This window comes from Lutjanus erythropterus, chromosome 18 (assembly GCF_056507025.1).
Source record: "Lutjanus erythropterus isolate fLutEry1 chromosome 18, fLutEry1.hap2, whole genome shotgun sequence".
NCBI lineage: Eukaryota > Metazoa > Chordata > Actinopteri > Lutjaniformes > Lutjanidae > Lutjanus > Lutjanus erythropterus.
The window spans coordinates 13,894,879-13,913,631 of NC_139334.1; the positions used below are offsets into that span (position 1 = coordinate 13,894,879).

General features: G+C 39.0%; 1 protein-coding gene across 1 annotated transcript in view; it reads right to left on the reverse strand.

The window, feature by feature from the left end:
• Positions 1-1,034: 1,034 nt before the first annotated feature.
• The window catches only part of rnf144aa (ring finger protein 144aa), a 43,793-nt gene continuing 26,074 nt past the window's right edge, over positions 1,035-18,753 (reverse strand). The window contains exons 3-8 of the mRNA XM_084742960.1: positions 15,558-15,662; positions 12,807-12,867; positions 9,564-9,780; positions 7,180-7,327; positions 5,187-5,276; positions 1,035-1,900 (exon numbers count right to left, since the gene is read on the reverse strand). Of these exons, the coding sequence (XP_084599086.1) occupies positions 1,769-1,900; positions 5,187-5,276; positions 7,180-7,327; positions 9,564-9,780; positions 12,807-12,867; positions 15,558-15,662 (753 nt within the window). The 3' untranslated portion in view covers positions 1,035-1,768. The remainder of the gene's footprint in view (positions 1,901-5,186; positions 5,277-7,179; positions 7,328-9,563; positions 9,781-12,806; positions 12,868-15,557; positions 15,663-18,753) is intronic.

Sequence of the window (18,753 nt, forward strand, 5' to 3'; positions counted from 1 at the left end):
TTGGCTACACCACGACCCGGGGACTGAGAATTACAGGAGTGACATCTCTCTCAGTGTAGTATTAAAATGGCTCCACAACATGTGGATACAAAGTCCTCTGATAGACTTTACATCAATGCTGAACTTAAAGGGGAGTACCACTCAGTTTTGGACACTTCTGGATTTAGGATCATAAAAATCTGTAACTTCTTCCTCTCTCTTTCTTAGAAAGATGACTCCATTGTCTGGAGGTGTGTAAAAGAGAAAGAACCGACCTTTCCTAAGCCCCACTCCTTTATACTCCGCGCTCCAGTGACCGCTGAGTTAGCTTAGTAGCCAGCAGAACCTTGATCAACTTTCTCCTTTCCTGTACTTAGTCTATACTATGTGCTAAGCTTGTCAAAAACAAAAGCTAAAGATGGATAAAAGACATCACTAGGGGGATCCGTAGAAGAAACAGTTGCACCTTAACTTACCTAATGTTAATAAAACAGTACCTAACATTTGGCAAACAAACAGAAATGGGATTTAAGTTACAAAAGGTTGAGACCCCTAGTTACTAGCTAACTAATGATTAATGTAGATTAGCTAGCTAGTGTTTTGCTAACATTAACTGTCAGATGTAACTAATGATCGATTTAGATGAGTTAGTTATTGTTCTGTAGCAGAACACTAGCTAACGATTGATGTAGCCTCTGCAAAAAATTAGCTAACTTAAAATGTGATGACATATGTTTTATTTTAAAGGGCTCCCACCAACATCTTTTAATTAATACTCAATTTTGTTTCCTTTTCAACAGAGATGATCTGAGCAGGTATCATATGTAAGTACAGGTAACTGTAAAGCAGACAGTTAAGCCAGGTTCCAAAAGGGGCAGGAGTTAGGAAGGTACATTTAATTATGAAAAACAACATTTGGCTATAAAATATAAGCAGAAAGTTCAACAAAACTAGTCAAAAAGTATTTTTTTTTTTTTAGATTTGAGTGGCAATCCCCTTTAACAAGTGTACCTTACATTGGAAAACACTCAAAAAGTACAACACGTAGACACTACTCTGAGCACAGTTCTATTAAAAGCAACAGGTTATAAAACATTGACATCATCAAGAGGACGTGCTGTACATTGAGTTGAGAGTGACAACAGCCTCCCGTCTCTACCTCAGTCGCGAACGTGACGTAGAAATCACGCTCTGTGTGCAAATCGAGTGAACACCAAACATGCGTGGTGTAACTCTAATGCTACGGACTGAATCTGTAGAGCTACATCGATTTGTGGTGGTGGGGAAAAAAGCTTTTGTTGCGTACGACAAACCGACAAAACAGAGCGATTAAGTAAAAGTTCTTTCTAAGGTGGCTCCTGCATGAAACTGTCCATACAAGAGAAAAGCGTTTCTTAACTTTGCCTTTGTTTGTAATGACCAACCACAACACCACATGACAGTAACCCACCACTGAGGACCACTCAACGTGGTCCAGACTTGCTCCACGTCCCCAAACCTCCAACGTCTCACACACATGGACACAAGCGGTCCATAGACAAGTCTGACCTCCCCTGACCTTTCACCCTGCACCTCTCCAGGCGAAGGTGTAAGGGTTGCTTTTCTACCATGCCTCTCTCATGCAGAGCGATGGATCCCAAAGCGGCCGGGGCTGCTGCAGGCTCAGCCCAAAAAATATGAAGCGCTCAAAGCTGGTGGTAGGAGGAAGAGAACGTAAAGGGGTGAAAAGGAAAAAAAAAAGATGGCCCATCCTTGAAGCGGCTCTGCGCTCCAGTTCTGATGGCATGTTTTAGGTTGGCAACGGGTCGTCGTCACCTTTGCTGCACTTGCACTTGCAGCAGAGGACGATGGGAGTGGCCAGAAGGAGGAAGGGAGAGGCAACCAGCAGGAGCAGGCCGAAGCCGGCGAAGATCCCCACGACCTGCAGGGAGACAGCAGCAATTCAGTTAAAACCCTCTCATGTGAGTACATACAATAGTAGGTACATGTAGGGACTGGGTGCCCTGATGTTACATTTAGAGCTGACAGGTTGACCTCAGAGTGGTTTTTGATTCTCACCTGAACTTAAAAGCTTATGTAGGATTTGTCACTAAATCTGTGTTTTATCACCTCAGAAATATTTTGAAATCGCAACAGTTTCTCTGTTTGAGGGACACAGAGGAACTGATGCACGTTTTTACACTGAGCAGACTGGACTACAGTAATTCTCTCCTATCTGGTTTACCCAAAATGTTATTAATTAGCTACAGCTGATTCCGAGCTCTGCAGCCCAAGTGCATATCAGGACCAGGGGGAAAAACAATGTACACCTGTTTTAATGTCCTTACATTGTCAGTTTCTGTTTTGATTTTTAAATCCTTTTACTTGTTTTTATAGTACCTCATAGTATTGCTTTAGGACATACAAATCTGTCAGTTGTCCAAAGTTCAGAAATAAAACCTTTGGGGAGGCAGTTTTTAACTTTAATGATCTGAGAACAGTCTGCCTGAGGATCTGAGGGCAGCTGAAAGTGCTGAAATCTTAAAATGCAAACTTAAACTCTGGCTTTTGGTTACTAAACAACTTTATTTTAGTCACTCATTTCGATGTAGTTACACTGTGTAATGGTTTGTGCAATCTATTTTTCTCTTCTCTTCTCTTCATTTCGTTCAACTTTATCACTTATTTAATTATGAGTATTGCTTTATCTATTTTCTTTTTTTTAAATTCATTTTTAAAAATCAATTTTATTAGTTTTTTTTTTTTTTTTTTTTTTTAAATCCGTTTTATCTAGTTCTTAGTCTAGGTTTCACCTAACTCAATTTTATTATCATCATTGCTTTTAAATCTATTACATTGTATGTCATTATTATAATTTTAATTACTTTATTTGTTTTTTTGCTCTATTTCATCTATATACATATAAAGCTTGACTGACTGAGCACCATCCCGTATAAGTATTATGCCAAAATTACTGAGTGCCTTACTTAAGCATGACAAAACAGTTTTTTCAACAGTTCAACACAGTGCATGCTCTTTTCCCAACAACAAACTAATTATGAGTAAAAACTATCCTTTCCAAGCAAAAATCAAATCTTTGATTTGAAAAAGGAACCCTTCAAAAAAAAAAAAAAAAAATCCTTCAGAAACAAAATACTTGGTTTGTAAATCCTGAACTAACTCAATGTGCACTGTAACAGCAATACCACATGTTGGCCTGCAGATGGCACACAATGCCTCAAAACAACAAATCTGTTTCAGCAGAGCTGCTTCAGAAAGTCTTGTTTTCCTAGAAACTTAAGGCCTATTTTAGTTTTTTCCTATACTCATTCATGCTGCATGGACAGATCTATTTGTCATTGTGAGAGAAAGTCCAAGTGTACACAAACATGTGGGACATTATGGACAAACCCACATGATACAGTGAAATGCTATAGATTGTCAACAATTAAAAAACACTACTGAAAACTAAAGGAAGTGAAAAAATGTGCATTTAAGTACAGCAGAGAGAAGGAAAAAAAGACTTTCAGTACTAGGACAAATACAGACAAACAAACTGACTGGGACATTAAACTGCTCTGTCAGCCATTTTTGAAATGATGTACAAAATGCTGGCAACCACTACAGATGATCTTTGCAAGATTTCACAAATGTCTGTATTTACTGTTAACTAATTTCCTTAAAGTGGTTCTCAAACTTCTTCTGGCCCTTCAGACATTGGAAAAAGTTCATGCCCTTAACCCACATTTTTTTAAGCTATCAATGATATGGTTAGCTACTGAAAACAGGATCCAAGATGAATTTCAGTGAAATAAAGGCTGCAGTTATGCAGTAAGAGTGTAGCTAGGGAGCTCCCACATCTTGTGACAGAACTGTTATATTGTCAAATCAACTGACACAAAGACTTGCTTGTAAGAGGCTTTACTGGTTCTCTGTCCCAGTTCTGCTAGTGAGCCCACAATGTTCTAAATATGGGATTGTCCGAACAGCTATTAACATATTCGTAAATTAAAAAACTATCCACTGCAATGCCGACATTATCAAGGTAAAAAAAAGAGATAATAAAGTTTTCATTTAAGTTTCTCTTTAGTGTTATGATCGAGGCAAGTCTGTAAATTCACCACAAGGGGGAGGCAGACACCAGCAAGAGCCACAAAATGGAATACATAACATGCAGTCACATGCAACAGTGACTTATAATAGCACAGTGCTTTTCCTCTTGTTTCGAGGGCAAAAAGACGTCTTTCAGGGGTATCACTTGCAAACAGGTTTCTGTCTGTTATTTAAGAGCACATTACAACCCTTCCTACAGATTACAGTATTACAGGCTGCACTGAGTGTGATTTGCTCTGATTAAATGACCGGATGATGCTCACATGTTAAGGACATGACCTTCTTTATAACTGATAGTCTGACTCCTGTTGAAACACATACCCTGCGTCATCATCAGATAAAGAGTGGGAGAGAAGATTTTTTTTTTAGATGATAGGTTATCCCCAGTACATCTTGTATTTATGAGTGAGTGAGGCTTTTTAGATGTGAAGGAACGAGGTGAAATGAGGAGAGAAACAAAGACGCACAGAGCATAGCTGGCTTCCACCAGCTGAACTGTAATCTTATGACTCAGCCTGCCCCACTGGGCAACAGATGCCAGTGTGTATGCTAATGTTGACAAAATAACAAGTATGTTGGACAAAGGGACGTACCACCCCATGAATAGATGATATGGCTCAGATACCCAGGAGAAATTTAGAAACGCACCCTGTCATAGAATTAAAACACAGGCACATGTGGGAAAATTCATGTCATATCTAATCCTTCATGTGTAATCCGCCGTTTCACATGTGGGAAATTACATGTCATATCCAATCCTTTATATGTAATCCGTCATTTCATTTGGTTACCTATCTATAAAGAAGGACATTGGTTACGTAAACCTTTTTTTTTCCAAAGTAAAAGGTGTACATAATAGGCTTAGTTGGAAGCAGCAGGAGGACACTGACCACCAGACACTTGTCGCTGCACGCGGACCAAGCTGTCCTTTTCCTATTGTGCTGTCAAGATAATACAAGCCCATCACTGAATGCACTGAGTGTGTGAGCCAGAAAAGAGAGAAAGAGGCAGGGAGCACGTGTATGTCCACATGCTGCAGTGTGGTTAAAGAGGGAGGGGGGGGCTGAGTGAGTGTGAGAGACAGGGGGAGAAAGAGGGGGAGACGGGTTTCTCACCTGTGTTCTGTGCCAGATAACAGACGCCCTGGAGTGGCCCAGTTTGTTTCGACAGGGCCCTTTGTCATAGTGGATCAGGAGAAAGTCATCCTGTCACACAAACACACACACACGCACACGAGACAGATAAAGATTGACCATTAGCAGTCTGAAAGACACAGGGAGCTGTTCTGAGAAAATTGCTTTTTAAATGATCTGTGTGGTGCGGTCGTCTGTGCTCACAAAATTAAGATTACATAAGACACAACAGCTCATAAAAAAAAACCCTAAACAAATACATCTTATTCTTTTCTTATCAGAACCAAGGTTAAGCTATAATTTCCTGACAATGAAAGCTGTTGCTATCACAGGGAGACAAATGATGGCTCCATTCATGATTATCTCAGTGTGCAAACACAGATTTATAATATTAAACTGTAGTGATTTATAGAGCTAGAAGAAAAGTGTGCTAATACTTTATTTGACATTGTCATAACCATGACATGACGCCTCTCATGACCATTAAGGAGTCTTTATGGATGTTTGACTGCTGCAGTAAGGGTTCAATTATGTCTTTTTTAATGTAAAGTTGACATTGATTGAGATGTATTTGTTATGACAACTTGACATTAATCAAGCCAAAAATGTCTTTGTTTTGACAACTGAACATTATCAAACTTTCTTCCCCCCACGCACATATCTTTCTTGGGTTGTCAACGTACATACATCCATTTAAAAGTACAACATGTCACCCAGTTTTACGTACAAACGCACAAGAACATGGTAAACAAGCCAACTCTACCATCTTACCAAAAAACATGAAAACAGATATAGTTATAATATAGATATAGTTCTGTTTGCACTGTAAAATGACTAAATATTTTATGCTTATCTGCCTAAGAAAGAAAAGAATTAACAAAAGTAGAGAACAGGACTGCAAGTTTTGTTAAAATGATCAGAGTCGTCATTACTGAAGTGAAAGTAACTGTTTAGCTTAGTGTTATAACATTACATTATACTGTCATATGTGGTTGCTTTTGACACTGGCGGTCATGAGACCATTATAAGTCATGAATATTTTCCTTGACCTCAACTAAAGTGGTACATTTAGGACTTGTCATAAACATGTTATTAAATGTTATTACATGCCAGTTTGATGACAGACTACAGTACCAGGGTAATATACAGAGTCATCCAATGGACAGAGAGCTTGTTTACTTGTTGCTAAAGTAGGCTAAATGCTACCTGCTGTTAACTGTAGCTGGCGTTAGCTAGCTAGCTTAGTTAGCCATAAATTACAGCGAGCCTTCCTATTAAGTTTGCTCACTGAATCGCAGGGGATTGGTACTGTTCATGTGCAACTCTTAACACAGATGAGAAGGAAGTAAGCCTACAAACTCTGGAACAAGCTGCCCCTACACTGCCTGTTTTTAAATCCCATCTTAAAAAACATTTTTATTATTTGGCTTTTAACTCACTGTGAGGGATGCACTGCTCTTATGGCTTTGCTTTTATGGTTTTATGTTTCCTTTGTTTTTATTGTGTTACATTTGTATTTTTCTTTCATAGTTTTTATTGCATTCATTTACAGTATTGTTTTTAGGTTTTTTGGATCTTCTGGATGCGTTTTTGTCTTGGTGTATGTCAAGATGTCATGGCAAAGAAAGTGTTGGCTTGATTTATGTCCAGGTGACAAAATAATATAAATGACCAAATAATGCTTAATGACAGCAGTCATAAACATTCATGAAGACACCTTAATGGTCATGACAAGTGTCTTAAGGGCCGTCCAGACAGAGAACTATAACACAACATCATTGTGTTCAGGACATCCATTTGAGTTCAAACAATTTTTAAAACAATATATTTATATTTATATTTATATTTATAGTTCTTGGAGTGGACAGCCCTTTATGCATAGCCCTTAAAATAAAGTGTTACAACAAAATGCATAATTTTGCTCCCTATCTCAGTGAATATCAAGTAATAAAGAGATTATGAAGAGCCAACTCACATCCAGGGACTCCAGACAGTACCAGCAGAAGGCATGTTTGCAGTTCTTGCACATCATCTGTGCGCAGCCCTCGTCCCTCTCGATGTAAACTTTACATTTAGGACAGCGCTTGATCGGTGCGTCGTCCTCTTCGTTCTTATAGAACGAGCTGAGAACAGGAAAGACACAACACCCATGTATTATTTCATTCCAAGTATGACATAAAATCCAAAAATCACTCAAAATTCACTTCATAAGAAATGCTGGGGATGAGATTGCTTTAATGCAGCAATCAATATTTACAATCTTTACAATCTGGGTTGTGTGAGACAGCAAATAGCTTCTCTTCTAAAAACCACCAATCACTAAATGATGTTGAACGCCCTCCAAAACTCTTTATTCTCCCCTCCTGCTGGTGTCAGTTTGTCTGTATCCATTTCTCCCGTCTCAGTAAAGAGCTGACTGCTGAGATCTGGAGGCGAGCAGGTAGCTGTCACTCTGAGCATCGTCCTGGGACAGAAAACAAGCCCATTCATTTGGTAGTGGAGGGGACATTCAAATTTCTCCTGTCATCCTCCTCAAAGGGTGTAAAGGAAAATCTGAACCCAGCTTTCCGGGACATCCTTTCAGTGAACAAGTGTAGTTCAAATACTAAGAATTGACCTCTTAATCCTCTCCCCTCCCTCCCTCCAGTGTGGCCTCGGTCCTGAACCTGTGCAGATAGAGGAAGGCTCTGCAGAGCTAATGACGTTTCCAGAGTAAGAGGATATCTCAAAGAAACAGGTCAACTGCACATGTCTCTGGGCTGCCCTCTTCTACCCTCGCAGGCAGATCCCGTATCCTTAAAATGAATAATAGGCCCATCCCGGACTGCTTTACTGCAGTTAAGTTTCAGCAAATTGTTTTATATCTGACTATTACTTTGTGCCTGAGCCCTGGCTGATGGCTGCAAAGCAGCAAGCCAATCGGCTGTCAGTCTGTATTTAAAGACGCACTGAATGAATCCTGCTTTTTATTGACAAGTTCTCAGCTCCAGTCAGGTGAGCTGAAAATAATGTGCAGATCGCTGTTGCCAGTTCTGAGAAAATGAATATCACTTCCAGGGATTTGCTCTGTTGGAGCTTTATAATAGCTGTCAAAGCAGAATAAAATATCTTTTTTTTTTTTAAAGGTTGAAGAGGCAGTGAAACATTCAGATAATGTAGATACATTATGACTGAACTGGAGATTGCTGGTGTATTATAACCTTTCACTGATGATAGATTGATGTCTTACTAATACATTTTTTCATAGTCCTTAAAATGTTCATTAATATTTTTGCAACAGTTAAAAGTATACTTGTTTTACATAGGCTAACAATCACTCATGTAAATAAATCTAATCCTGTTTGTTAAGGGTGCAACCCAGTCTGTGCAATTCTTCACTGCTGTTTTCTTTCTACATACAACATGTGTATATTGCAATATGTGGGTGATTATCCAGTGCAATTATGCATATATCTGTGAAAAGCATATATATTAAACATGGCATTTTATCTTCTTTTCTATTTTATCTGTAATTTTATTTCTTAAGCTGCTGTATCAAGTGAATTTTCATGCTGTGGGATCATAAAGTTTATCTTTACATCTGCAATTACATTTTTCAGTTTCAAGGGTTATTTTTATTACATTCTATATCCAGTAACTCGTACTGGAGATTCAGCTATTAATTATTTATTTTACTAATTACCGTGTCCAATTTCCTTGATTATGGTCCATAAAACGCCAGAAAATAATTTCTAAAAGCTGATGTTGACATATTTAAATTGTTTGTTTTGTGTGACCAAGAATCTAAAACCCAAATATATTTTGTTTGATATCATAAAAAATAAAAACACCCAGCATATATTCACATTGAGAAGCTAAAGCCAGAGTATTTTTGGCAGTTTAGCTTAAAAAATGTCTTAAAAAAACAAGTGGTTCATTATCAAAATACTTGCTGATTCATTATCTGCTGACTTGCAAATCGATTAATAGTTTCAGCACTAGCTAACACGTGTTCATCAGATTATTACAGAGCCTGGAGGTCAGTAGACAGAGCGAAGAAAAAACTAGAACAACTGCCTCATGGTTGTATGCCTCCACCAACAAAATTCATTAAAAGGCATTAAATGCATTTTTTTGGAAAAATTTAAGTTATAATTTTATTGACACATATTTCTACAGAGGAGGACTGATAAAGAGCCTAAAGTGTTTTTGCAAAACATTATGATGTTAGGGTGAAGTCGACCTTTGACCTCTGGGATATAAAATGTCATTACATCATAATTTTATCCAATTGTGTGGCATTTTGTCATAATTAGCCTATGAATTCTTGATGCAGTGGTGCATTTGATCTTAAACGGATAAACACATGAAAGGCAGTACCTGTTTTCTCCTGGTAGGAAGGAGGTAATGGGCAGGTTGTTCTCCTGGCAGGCCTGCCCGGGGTGCCAGTTGGCCTTGCAGGCTGAGCAGAACTCGAGGGCACAGACGGCGCACTGGACCAGCTGGGGCAGCGCAGGAGAATCTGCTTCCTTTAGTTGGCACACGGCCTGGCAGGTCGAGGAAGGGCACCACGTCCGGCATGGGTCCAGCAACACCTCTAATGGAACAAAGTAAAGTGCCTGTGTCATGGGCAGTAACTCTTTTTAAAAGGGTAACACAACCCACAAAGAAATCAATTTTATTGGAACATTTGTTTTGGGAGAAGGCAATTGTCAAGCTAGTGTTTCAGATTTATTTGAATGTTTTGAGCAGCACAAAAAAATTACAGCCAGCTCTATTGTGCCTGTTGATGTTTCACAGATAGACTCCAAATAACGAGAAATCAAAGTGCATGGCTAGATACCAACAGCTGTGAGTGAGATAATATGGGATAACACTGACAGCGAATTTAAAATGCACTGCAGTCCAAAGTCAAAATATTGGAGAGTCTGGCGTTACCTGCCCTGCGAGCTCTGATGTTCTTAACGCAGTGCATGAGGGTTTATTTCAACCAAAGCAGAGATGATGATTGATGGAACAGTGTAAAGATAAGCCAAGTCATTTTTGGTTTGGTTTTGGTTTATTTTGTTTCTGTCAAGTTTGAATGAAGCTGATGACGATGATATTAAAATTACAGTTTTGCAAAGAAAGACTTGTTAGTTTGGCGAGAACGATATAACAGCCGTTTCTGCTTTAACAAAATGTATCTTACTCACTGAAGGGATCCATCACTTCTCCAAACCCTTTTTTTTTTTTACAAACGTACTTTTCTCCTATGGCTTATTTTGGTGGTAAAGAGAGCGTGTTTTGTGTGCTTTGCCAGTTCTGTTCTAAGTTCATAGTGTGATGCACTTGCTCTTGTATCCTCTCCTTCCTTCCCCTTGTCTCTCTGCCAAGAACTCCGAGCACACATTCCACATGCACTCTTGGCTCAGCCTGAGAAATATGGAACGGTTACAGCAACTGTTCTGCCTGACTGGACGGGGACATTGATGAGACGGCTGACTGCCCTTATCCAGGCAGCATCAACAGCTACTTCTTTTTTTATTCATTTACAGGACCCCCCTCTGTGCCCCTATACGTGTTTGTTTTTGTGTTCATGCATTTAGTTGTGCGAGTGAGATCTGAATGTTCTCTGTACAGTTTGTGCCTCTGTGTAGGTGAAGAACCTGCAGGGCGAGGACCATCAAATAGTGTCAGGGCTGCTTGGTTACATCTTTCTCTGCTAGCGAGGGAACTCTAATATTACTGATTAGCATGTCTACAGCAGGGAGCATGGCGACACAGACCTGCCATTATCTTTCCAGTGCTGATATCCAAGCCTTTTAGCAACGGGTTAACATTTATTCTACAAACAGTGTAAACCGCAGACTGCGCAGTGAAGCAGAGATAAAAAGGATTTAACTAAAATATCTCGCCATGCTAAGAGACCTGCCTCCATCAGAGTCACTCAGATAGTTTACGAGTCTAGAGCCGAACCAATCCAATTAGAATCTCTTTAAACAAAGTCTGGGAGGCTTTCCCGTTCATACATATTTGATGGGAGCTGCTGTTACACTTTGATGAGGCTGACAGGGTTGAGTCAGAATACTACAGTACAAATCAGACAAATGTTAGGCCTGAGTAGCTGTCAGAAGAATATTCCTTGCCCGCATGATTTTTTTTTTTGCAGTTCATGAATCATACGTGCAAACACTCCCATGTTTCCTGGGTTTATCCCATATTTTGAGGCCCTCTCCCAGCGCCCTCCCATTTTGTTGTTTTCTCAGGAAACTCCAATAAATTGCATGGCCTCAAACTTTTAATTTGACTATTCATCATACAGGGATCTGTAAGTTTTGTATATTTGTCTGAAGTCAACCAAGTTGCAAGATTGTCACTGCAACCTTGCAATGCACATCCCGATTCAAATGTAACTTTTTGCTTAGCTGTTGTTAAAATGTCACAGTGGGATGGCAGCATTTCACATAAAAAATCTGGGATGCAGTCTGTCATATTTATGTGTTGTACCAACCAAAAGTGAATAAAATACTACTGCCATTGGTTGGTTGATTCTACGTGATTGGAGCTTTTTATATTTTGTTTGAAGGCGTGTGTTGAAAAGCTAACGGGATCATTAGTTACTCACTGAAACATGATGTAATGTAGGCCAGTGGTTTTCTTTTTGGGCCCAAGGCACACCAAAGGGCAAGTTAAAATTTCAAGGCACACTTCATATCTGTGCAAAATAGCCTCGATAGCAAGCCTAAGCAAGGGAGGCAGTGAATATTAGCCAATCAAAGGCAGAGTTCCCAAAGTGCAGGGCGGGATAGTCATTAATCTAACCTAATAACCGTGAAAAAAAACTTTTTCTATACCTGTATTGCAATATCAGTGTCTAACTGTCACAAAAACATAAAGCGTACCTGGATTTACCTGATGGCACACCACTTGGGGACCACAGCTGTGGCTATACAAGCCAATGTTTTATTGTTTTCATAGAGACAACTGCGTAATATACCTCTACCTATTTAAATGTAAATTTAATCCTATGTTGATTAAGGAGAAGAGAGAAATGCCAGATTGTTGATGCATTAATAATAAATTCAAATGAGAACCTAATGACTTATTATTTGTTTGATACTGCAACACATCAGATGTTCTGTGAACCAATGCTACCACAAACAATACAAAAGTGTGTTGATATTTTCTAACACCCTTTGTATTGAATCCATAATTTTTGGTGTCAAAAGTTTTGAAACACTTCATTCTGAATCAGATGACTGCTGTTCAGAGCCGACATGATTAACTGCATGGACAGTAAACAGACAACTTGAAGACACCCATCAGTCTGAAGGCCTGAAATTTACTCTGCAAACAAGCATTGCTCAAATCTTTTCCATTAGCTTTTCTGCAGAAACCCCATGGTGTAATTCAAAAGCAAAAATGTCTGCAGGGGGTGAGTGATTGATTCCAGACAGAGAGGGCAGTTCAGCTACACTCACAAGACAGAATTGTCGTCATCCTTTTGTGTGTCACAGTAAAATACAGTATCCCTGGAAGCCAAGGAGGGTCCACGTGTGTCAGCGACACACAGTCACTGCCCACACATCACCCACTGAGAAATAACACTGACGTGCTGTGGCTGCTCCTGCATTGACTCACCCCTTTCAAACTGAAGCTTCTTGTATCTCTGCATCATCTCCGTGGCCACCATGCACTCAATCTACAGGGAGAGAGGAGAGGAGAGGAGAAGAGAAGAGTGGGAGGGAAATAAGCAGGTCATTGTGCATATTTATAGACAGAAGCTGCGAGGAGCAATTACACATTCAGTGTGTGAATATCATTTCCAGAACAATGTCAAATTCAAATTTCTACAAGACCAGAACTTGCCACTTGCTTACCAATAAGGACTTTATGCCGACAGAAAATGAGAACCCAGTTGCTGGGATGTATTCAAGGTGCATACGCAGACCCACTCAAGGTTAAATGTCCTCATTTACTGGGCAATGAAATGAGCATTGGGGCTTTGTAAAAGAGCAGTCAATTACAAGGTGGAGGCACTGCTGTCAGAGCAGACAGGGATGAGACATGCTTTGGCTGACTGGCAGGAGTAGCTGGGGTTCCATTAAGGGCCGGTGACACTGATTGATTAGAAACATAAGGCCGTGGTGTGCTGAACCGTGCTGTGCCTACAGGCCCCCGAGACCAAGTGAGACTTGAGTCCATCAAGCAAACTGCCAGGAGGATGAGGAGTGCTTCGCCCTCAGATTGACCTCTGATTGAAGGCGGGCGCATATGCAAGCTCATTATAATGGAATAAACACACTGGCAGGTGGAGCGCAGTGGTCATCTTGAGTAAAGCTGGAGCTCTGAGGGGGCGGAGAGGTGTTAAACTAATTGCACATGTGTTAGTTTTTCCAGCTCACTTTTTTATGTGGGAGGAAAAAGAACAGCATGATGGGACTTTAATGACATGGGAAAAATAGATCTGTGGAGATAAAATATCACTGCTCTTTTGCTCATTTCATACACATGGAACATTTATAATGTACATACAGTAGCTTGTTGTGCAAGTTCCATGCAAAATTCTGTATACCACTGTGTGAACTGAGTTCCTTCACATTTTTAATTTCAAAATGCCATACTTTTCCAGATTCAGATGTCCAGACTTATTTGAGTACAAATAACAAGATGTTTATTATGTAAATAAATGGTTTTAAAATACAAACATTAACATATAGGGGAGAGAAGGGATGAAAGTATAACTATTTTGTATTACCCTCTTTGCACAGAGTGGCATTTATTTAGACCAACCACGTCATTGAGACCAACATACAGATATCCCTTCGCAATACCAAGAGAAAAAGCAAAATTTTGAAAGACTGAGTGGGATGCAATCAGACTGGAAATAGACCTTATGTATTGTTATTCTCTATGTCAGGACAAAAGCAACGGTTGGATAAATGGACCACATAACAGGTTAGTACTTAATTTTTCTAGCATATTACACTCATTAATATTCCAGTTAGTCCTGCAAACAGACCATGTTCCTCTTAAATCAATTTATCATGTTAAATGTCACATTTTTATGAAATTGGTTCAATGCATCAAACTCACCTTCATGCATAAAATCTTACGGACTGTCCCTCAGATAAAACAGCCTGACTGCCCAAACACACATCTGGTGAGACCTTTTCCTCACCCTAACCCTGGGCATTCCTTGCAAATATAATGAGCAAAGAAATGTCACCTGCCTCTGTGAACGTTCTCCTGGTTAGCACCAAAGATCAGCTAACACACTGATAGTTAGCCTACAGACAGGTCTATCAGATGATACATTTACAATCTTCAACAAATAAACATTTAAACACACTTCATAACAGAAAAAAAAACACTTTTGTTTTTTTTACTTAACACCTGAAAAATCTGTTTTTCTGCAGTAACTCTGGGAAAACTGATCAGATCAGGCAAATTTTATTCAGCTGTTGACTCAGTGACAGGGTATGGACTGGGGAGAGGGTCTGTGTTGCAACCATCCCCGCTATACTTTCGTCCCTGCACTCCCCTATGTTATATTCTGACTATGTATGCTATTAGGCTGCCTAATAATTACCACAGGATTGTAGCTACATCCTGTAGCTCATAAATAAGAAACAAGTTTTAGTTTCACAGCATCTATGTAGCCTTGGTTATTAACTGTGTCCATGGAAACAACAGTGAATGCAACCATAAAGGTACATGACTGCATAATTCATAAATGTTCAGACAAGCTTAATATTATGTTATTTGCAATGTTATGCAAAGATGCTATTCAAAGATACTGACGCATTTTCTTTCAAACTAATTTGGGCGCTGATGTCTGGATTTGGTTCAGTTATAAAGCACCTGGAGCAGAGTGGTGACATACCGGCACAGCGGCAGCTCTGTGTAGGAGTGTGTGTCGGTAGCTCACCATACTTCTTGTCTTGTCATGACAGTTGTAAACTTGATTGCGCTGCCTGCTCCAAATACCATGAAAAACAGTCTGCTTCTATCATCAGTTTATTTTTAGAAATTCTGAATTTTACGTTTTAGAAAATGGAACAGGGGAAAAAAAAGTCGGGGAACCCTCACATCTTACATACTCTTCTTTTTTTTCCATACTTCTTCATACTGGAAATGACTAAAATCAAAACCCACGCTTTTCCATACTGCCAAGAAACTACATGTGAAAATATAAATTGATTGTTGTTTCTGGAAATTGCTGCTCTGATTAAAGTCTAGTCTGAGTCCAACCCGGACATATTGAAGGTTATTATAAATGTTCATGAGCCTGAGGAGCATCAGTGGATGTTCCGGTATTGGCAGCCAGTCACCACCTAAAGGGCAAACTGACAATCAAAGTTGAAATCTGACTTTTCCTTTTATCAATACCTCGTTTTCCTGCAAGTGTCCTCTTTTGGGGCAGGCAGAGTCCGGACAGCTAATTGCAGTTTCAAGGCCTTCTTTAATGAGGAGTTCCACATACTGCTTCAGGCACTGAGGGAGACAGACAGTCGGACAGACAGACAGATAAATACAACATCGAGCTAGTTCAATATCTAGTCAGACAGTTAGATGAAAAAAAAAAAGAAAAACAAATAGATCACACTACAGAAAAGTTGGTAAACAAACACCGGCCTCAGAGTCTCTTGATCACTCTCTCTGTCTGTCGCCTCAGAAAAAAGCCAGTATTTGTAGAGAAGTATAAAAATAAAAGCTGCATGAATTCATATTTTTACACTAACAAAGGATTAAATGACTAATGTGACAGGATCTGTTGGCAGTGACAAATCCACTACTGTACAATTTTGACCTGACTCTGCAGTTCACTTCAGCTTTACAGACCGTTTCAGCTTCTTTAAGTTCATCGTTTTGGTTTTTCACTGTTTTGCTTAAGTCTCACTGCTCTCGTCAGCCTTGTTTCGAGCCGCAGCAGGAAGCCGTTTTCAGCTAATGCTAAAATAAACCCTCTAATTGCTAACTGCTCACCACCAAATATTAGCAAATGTGAATAAAATTAAACCAGTAGCAGTTAAAGGAATAATTCTGATTATTTGAAGTGGTGTTGCTTAAGGTTTGGAGGTCTTTTACGGTTTGAAAAAGTAGAGAGAAGTACCAGCAGTGAAGATGAGCAGTGTACCGCTGTGCACAAAGTCAGCAGAAAAACATATTAAGCTGTCTAAGCTATCTAAAGGCTATGTGACAGCAGGTAAAGATGTGAAAATATTCTAAACATAGTGTACAATCAAACAGATATTGATTTTTTTAAGATGAGAAAATATGATTTCCTGCTGACCGACATCCATTATACGTGATACATTGACTATGGATAAGTGCCTCATACAACCCCACTTCAAGTAATCCAAATGATCACTTTTAAAGAGCCAGATATATATATATATATGGAGACCAAAACAAAGCTAAAAGAGGAGTGAATATTAGACATTAACAAGGTGACAAGAGATAAAGGCTCATGTTGCTGTGTGTCTGACTGAAGTTTAAAAGAACAACTGTTTGCCAACATGTTCAACTATATGTCAGTGTAGTGCTTTCAGGTTGTTCTGCTCTCAGATAACACACACAAACACACACAAATCAATGAATGCTGCCTTACATAACCCTTAAAAGTAGTGAAACTTCTTCTGTTAGCTCTTTTAGAGACGACAGTTAGACATCTTTGGTTGCAAATTTACATTTCTCAAACAACTAATGACTGATCATTTACAAAGTTGAAAGATTGTGGAGATTTACCTCATAATCTATGTATTTCACTACACCGTGTATTTTGTGTCTATTCTCTTTAAGTAGCTTAAGTGAGATATCAGACAGTCTTTGTGTTTACATTGCAGTTGACCTCTGGGGAATAAACTGTACTAACTGAACTTTGATAATTACTGTCGCCACCCAGACTGTGTTCTGGGAAGCAGCTTCTATTTTTAGTTCATTCTTAGGTATTGTTTCCTCATCTCTGTTCTAGATTGGTTAATTTCTGACAACTACTGGGTGTAACTACTCTTCTGTCGCCGCCTTTTCACACGGGTCCAGTGTTACACAGGAGGAATGTGAGATTTGTAATAGAGCCTGAGGTCATTACCGGCTTTAATACGGTGGAAATCCTGTGTGGCTCTTACTCAGTTATAATCCACTGAGTATCACATTAACTTTGATGAAGAGCTTCTGAAAATGCTCACACTGCATAAAACAGAAATTTTGGTCACTTTGGCTCTACTGGTTATGAACCTTAACTTTTTTTTAATATTTTATTGCTGCATATTGCTGCCACGCCAGAAAAATACTACAAAGTTCATTGCTATAACAAGATGTTTTTCATTTCACATTATAACTTAAATTCTTACATTTTTAAACAATAACTCAAAAGTTTGTGTGTTCTCATAAGTAGGGCTGTGCCCAACTTTTATTTTTCCTTTTTTTCCAGTAAGACATGCATTTTAATACCTTTCTTTGTCATCTGTGGACATTTTGAAAAGTCGGAGAAAGTAAAAATGTGCATCCTTTTGTACAAAGCCTAACTGCAGTAACTATGCAAAAGGTAGAACTGAGATTTCCACTGGCCAGACAACTTTTTCTCTATAACAAAGCAAAACTGAGCTCTGAAATGTTGTCACAAGATAAACAGATATCAAGACGGTCATTTTTAGTTAGAACTCAATTACTGTAGTTAGACTGGGGCGGTCCAGGTTTAAAATTCTACATCACCACACAACATCGCTCACTGTAGGCTGCTGAGAGCACAGTGACCACTGTAGCGTGTCACCTTCCCAGCACGCTCCAAGATGAATTAAGAATTAAGGATTTATTTTGACCAAATCAGAGTTGGTAATATTTGGAAAGAACCAAGATTTATGTTAGGAGAGTTTTTTATTTTGTTTGTGTCAAATTTCAATGAAGATGACGATGATAATGCTAAAATTCTAGTTTTGTAAAGGGAGTCTCAGCCTGACAGTGGCAAAAACAAGCGAGCGTTACCTGCCTTGTGCGCTCTGCGGCGTGCTGACAGCACATCACCTGTGCTCCATTTCTATCACTCTCCTCTGCTTCAATTGCAGTTAGTTTTGTGGCGATTTACAGACTCCATTTGTAAAGTTGACAGATTGCCATGCTGTTGCATTTCTTTGCGAACACGGCCAAAACTTGTTTGCCAACCACTCACGCCACCCTCTCTCACTAGTTAAACACCAGCACATTTTGGATTTTTTTTTTTAAATAAATGTACCACCAAATATAAAAATGTATTTATGATTCCCCTTATTTATAATTCCTCATTGAAAAAGTTCTCCCTGTGCATTTTTGTGACCTTCTATCTGTTTTGCGTGTTGTTAGAATCTCAGTCAACTGAGGGTTTCTGACTGAGTATTTAAATCTTTAACTTTCATATAACAGGGCAGAACGAGTCATTGTATCATAATACTTTGTTAAGTCATGAAAATATCTTGTTATAACAAAAAATGCTCCTCATTTTAACCTTTAATCTTCTTGTGGTATGGCAGCAATACGTTTCTGAAAGACTCTATAAACTTGATTTGTAGATTAATTATTTAATTTTTACTGAAGTCATCGTTCAGTTGAC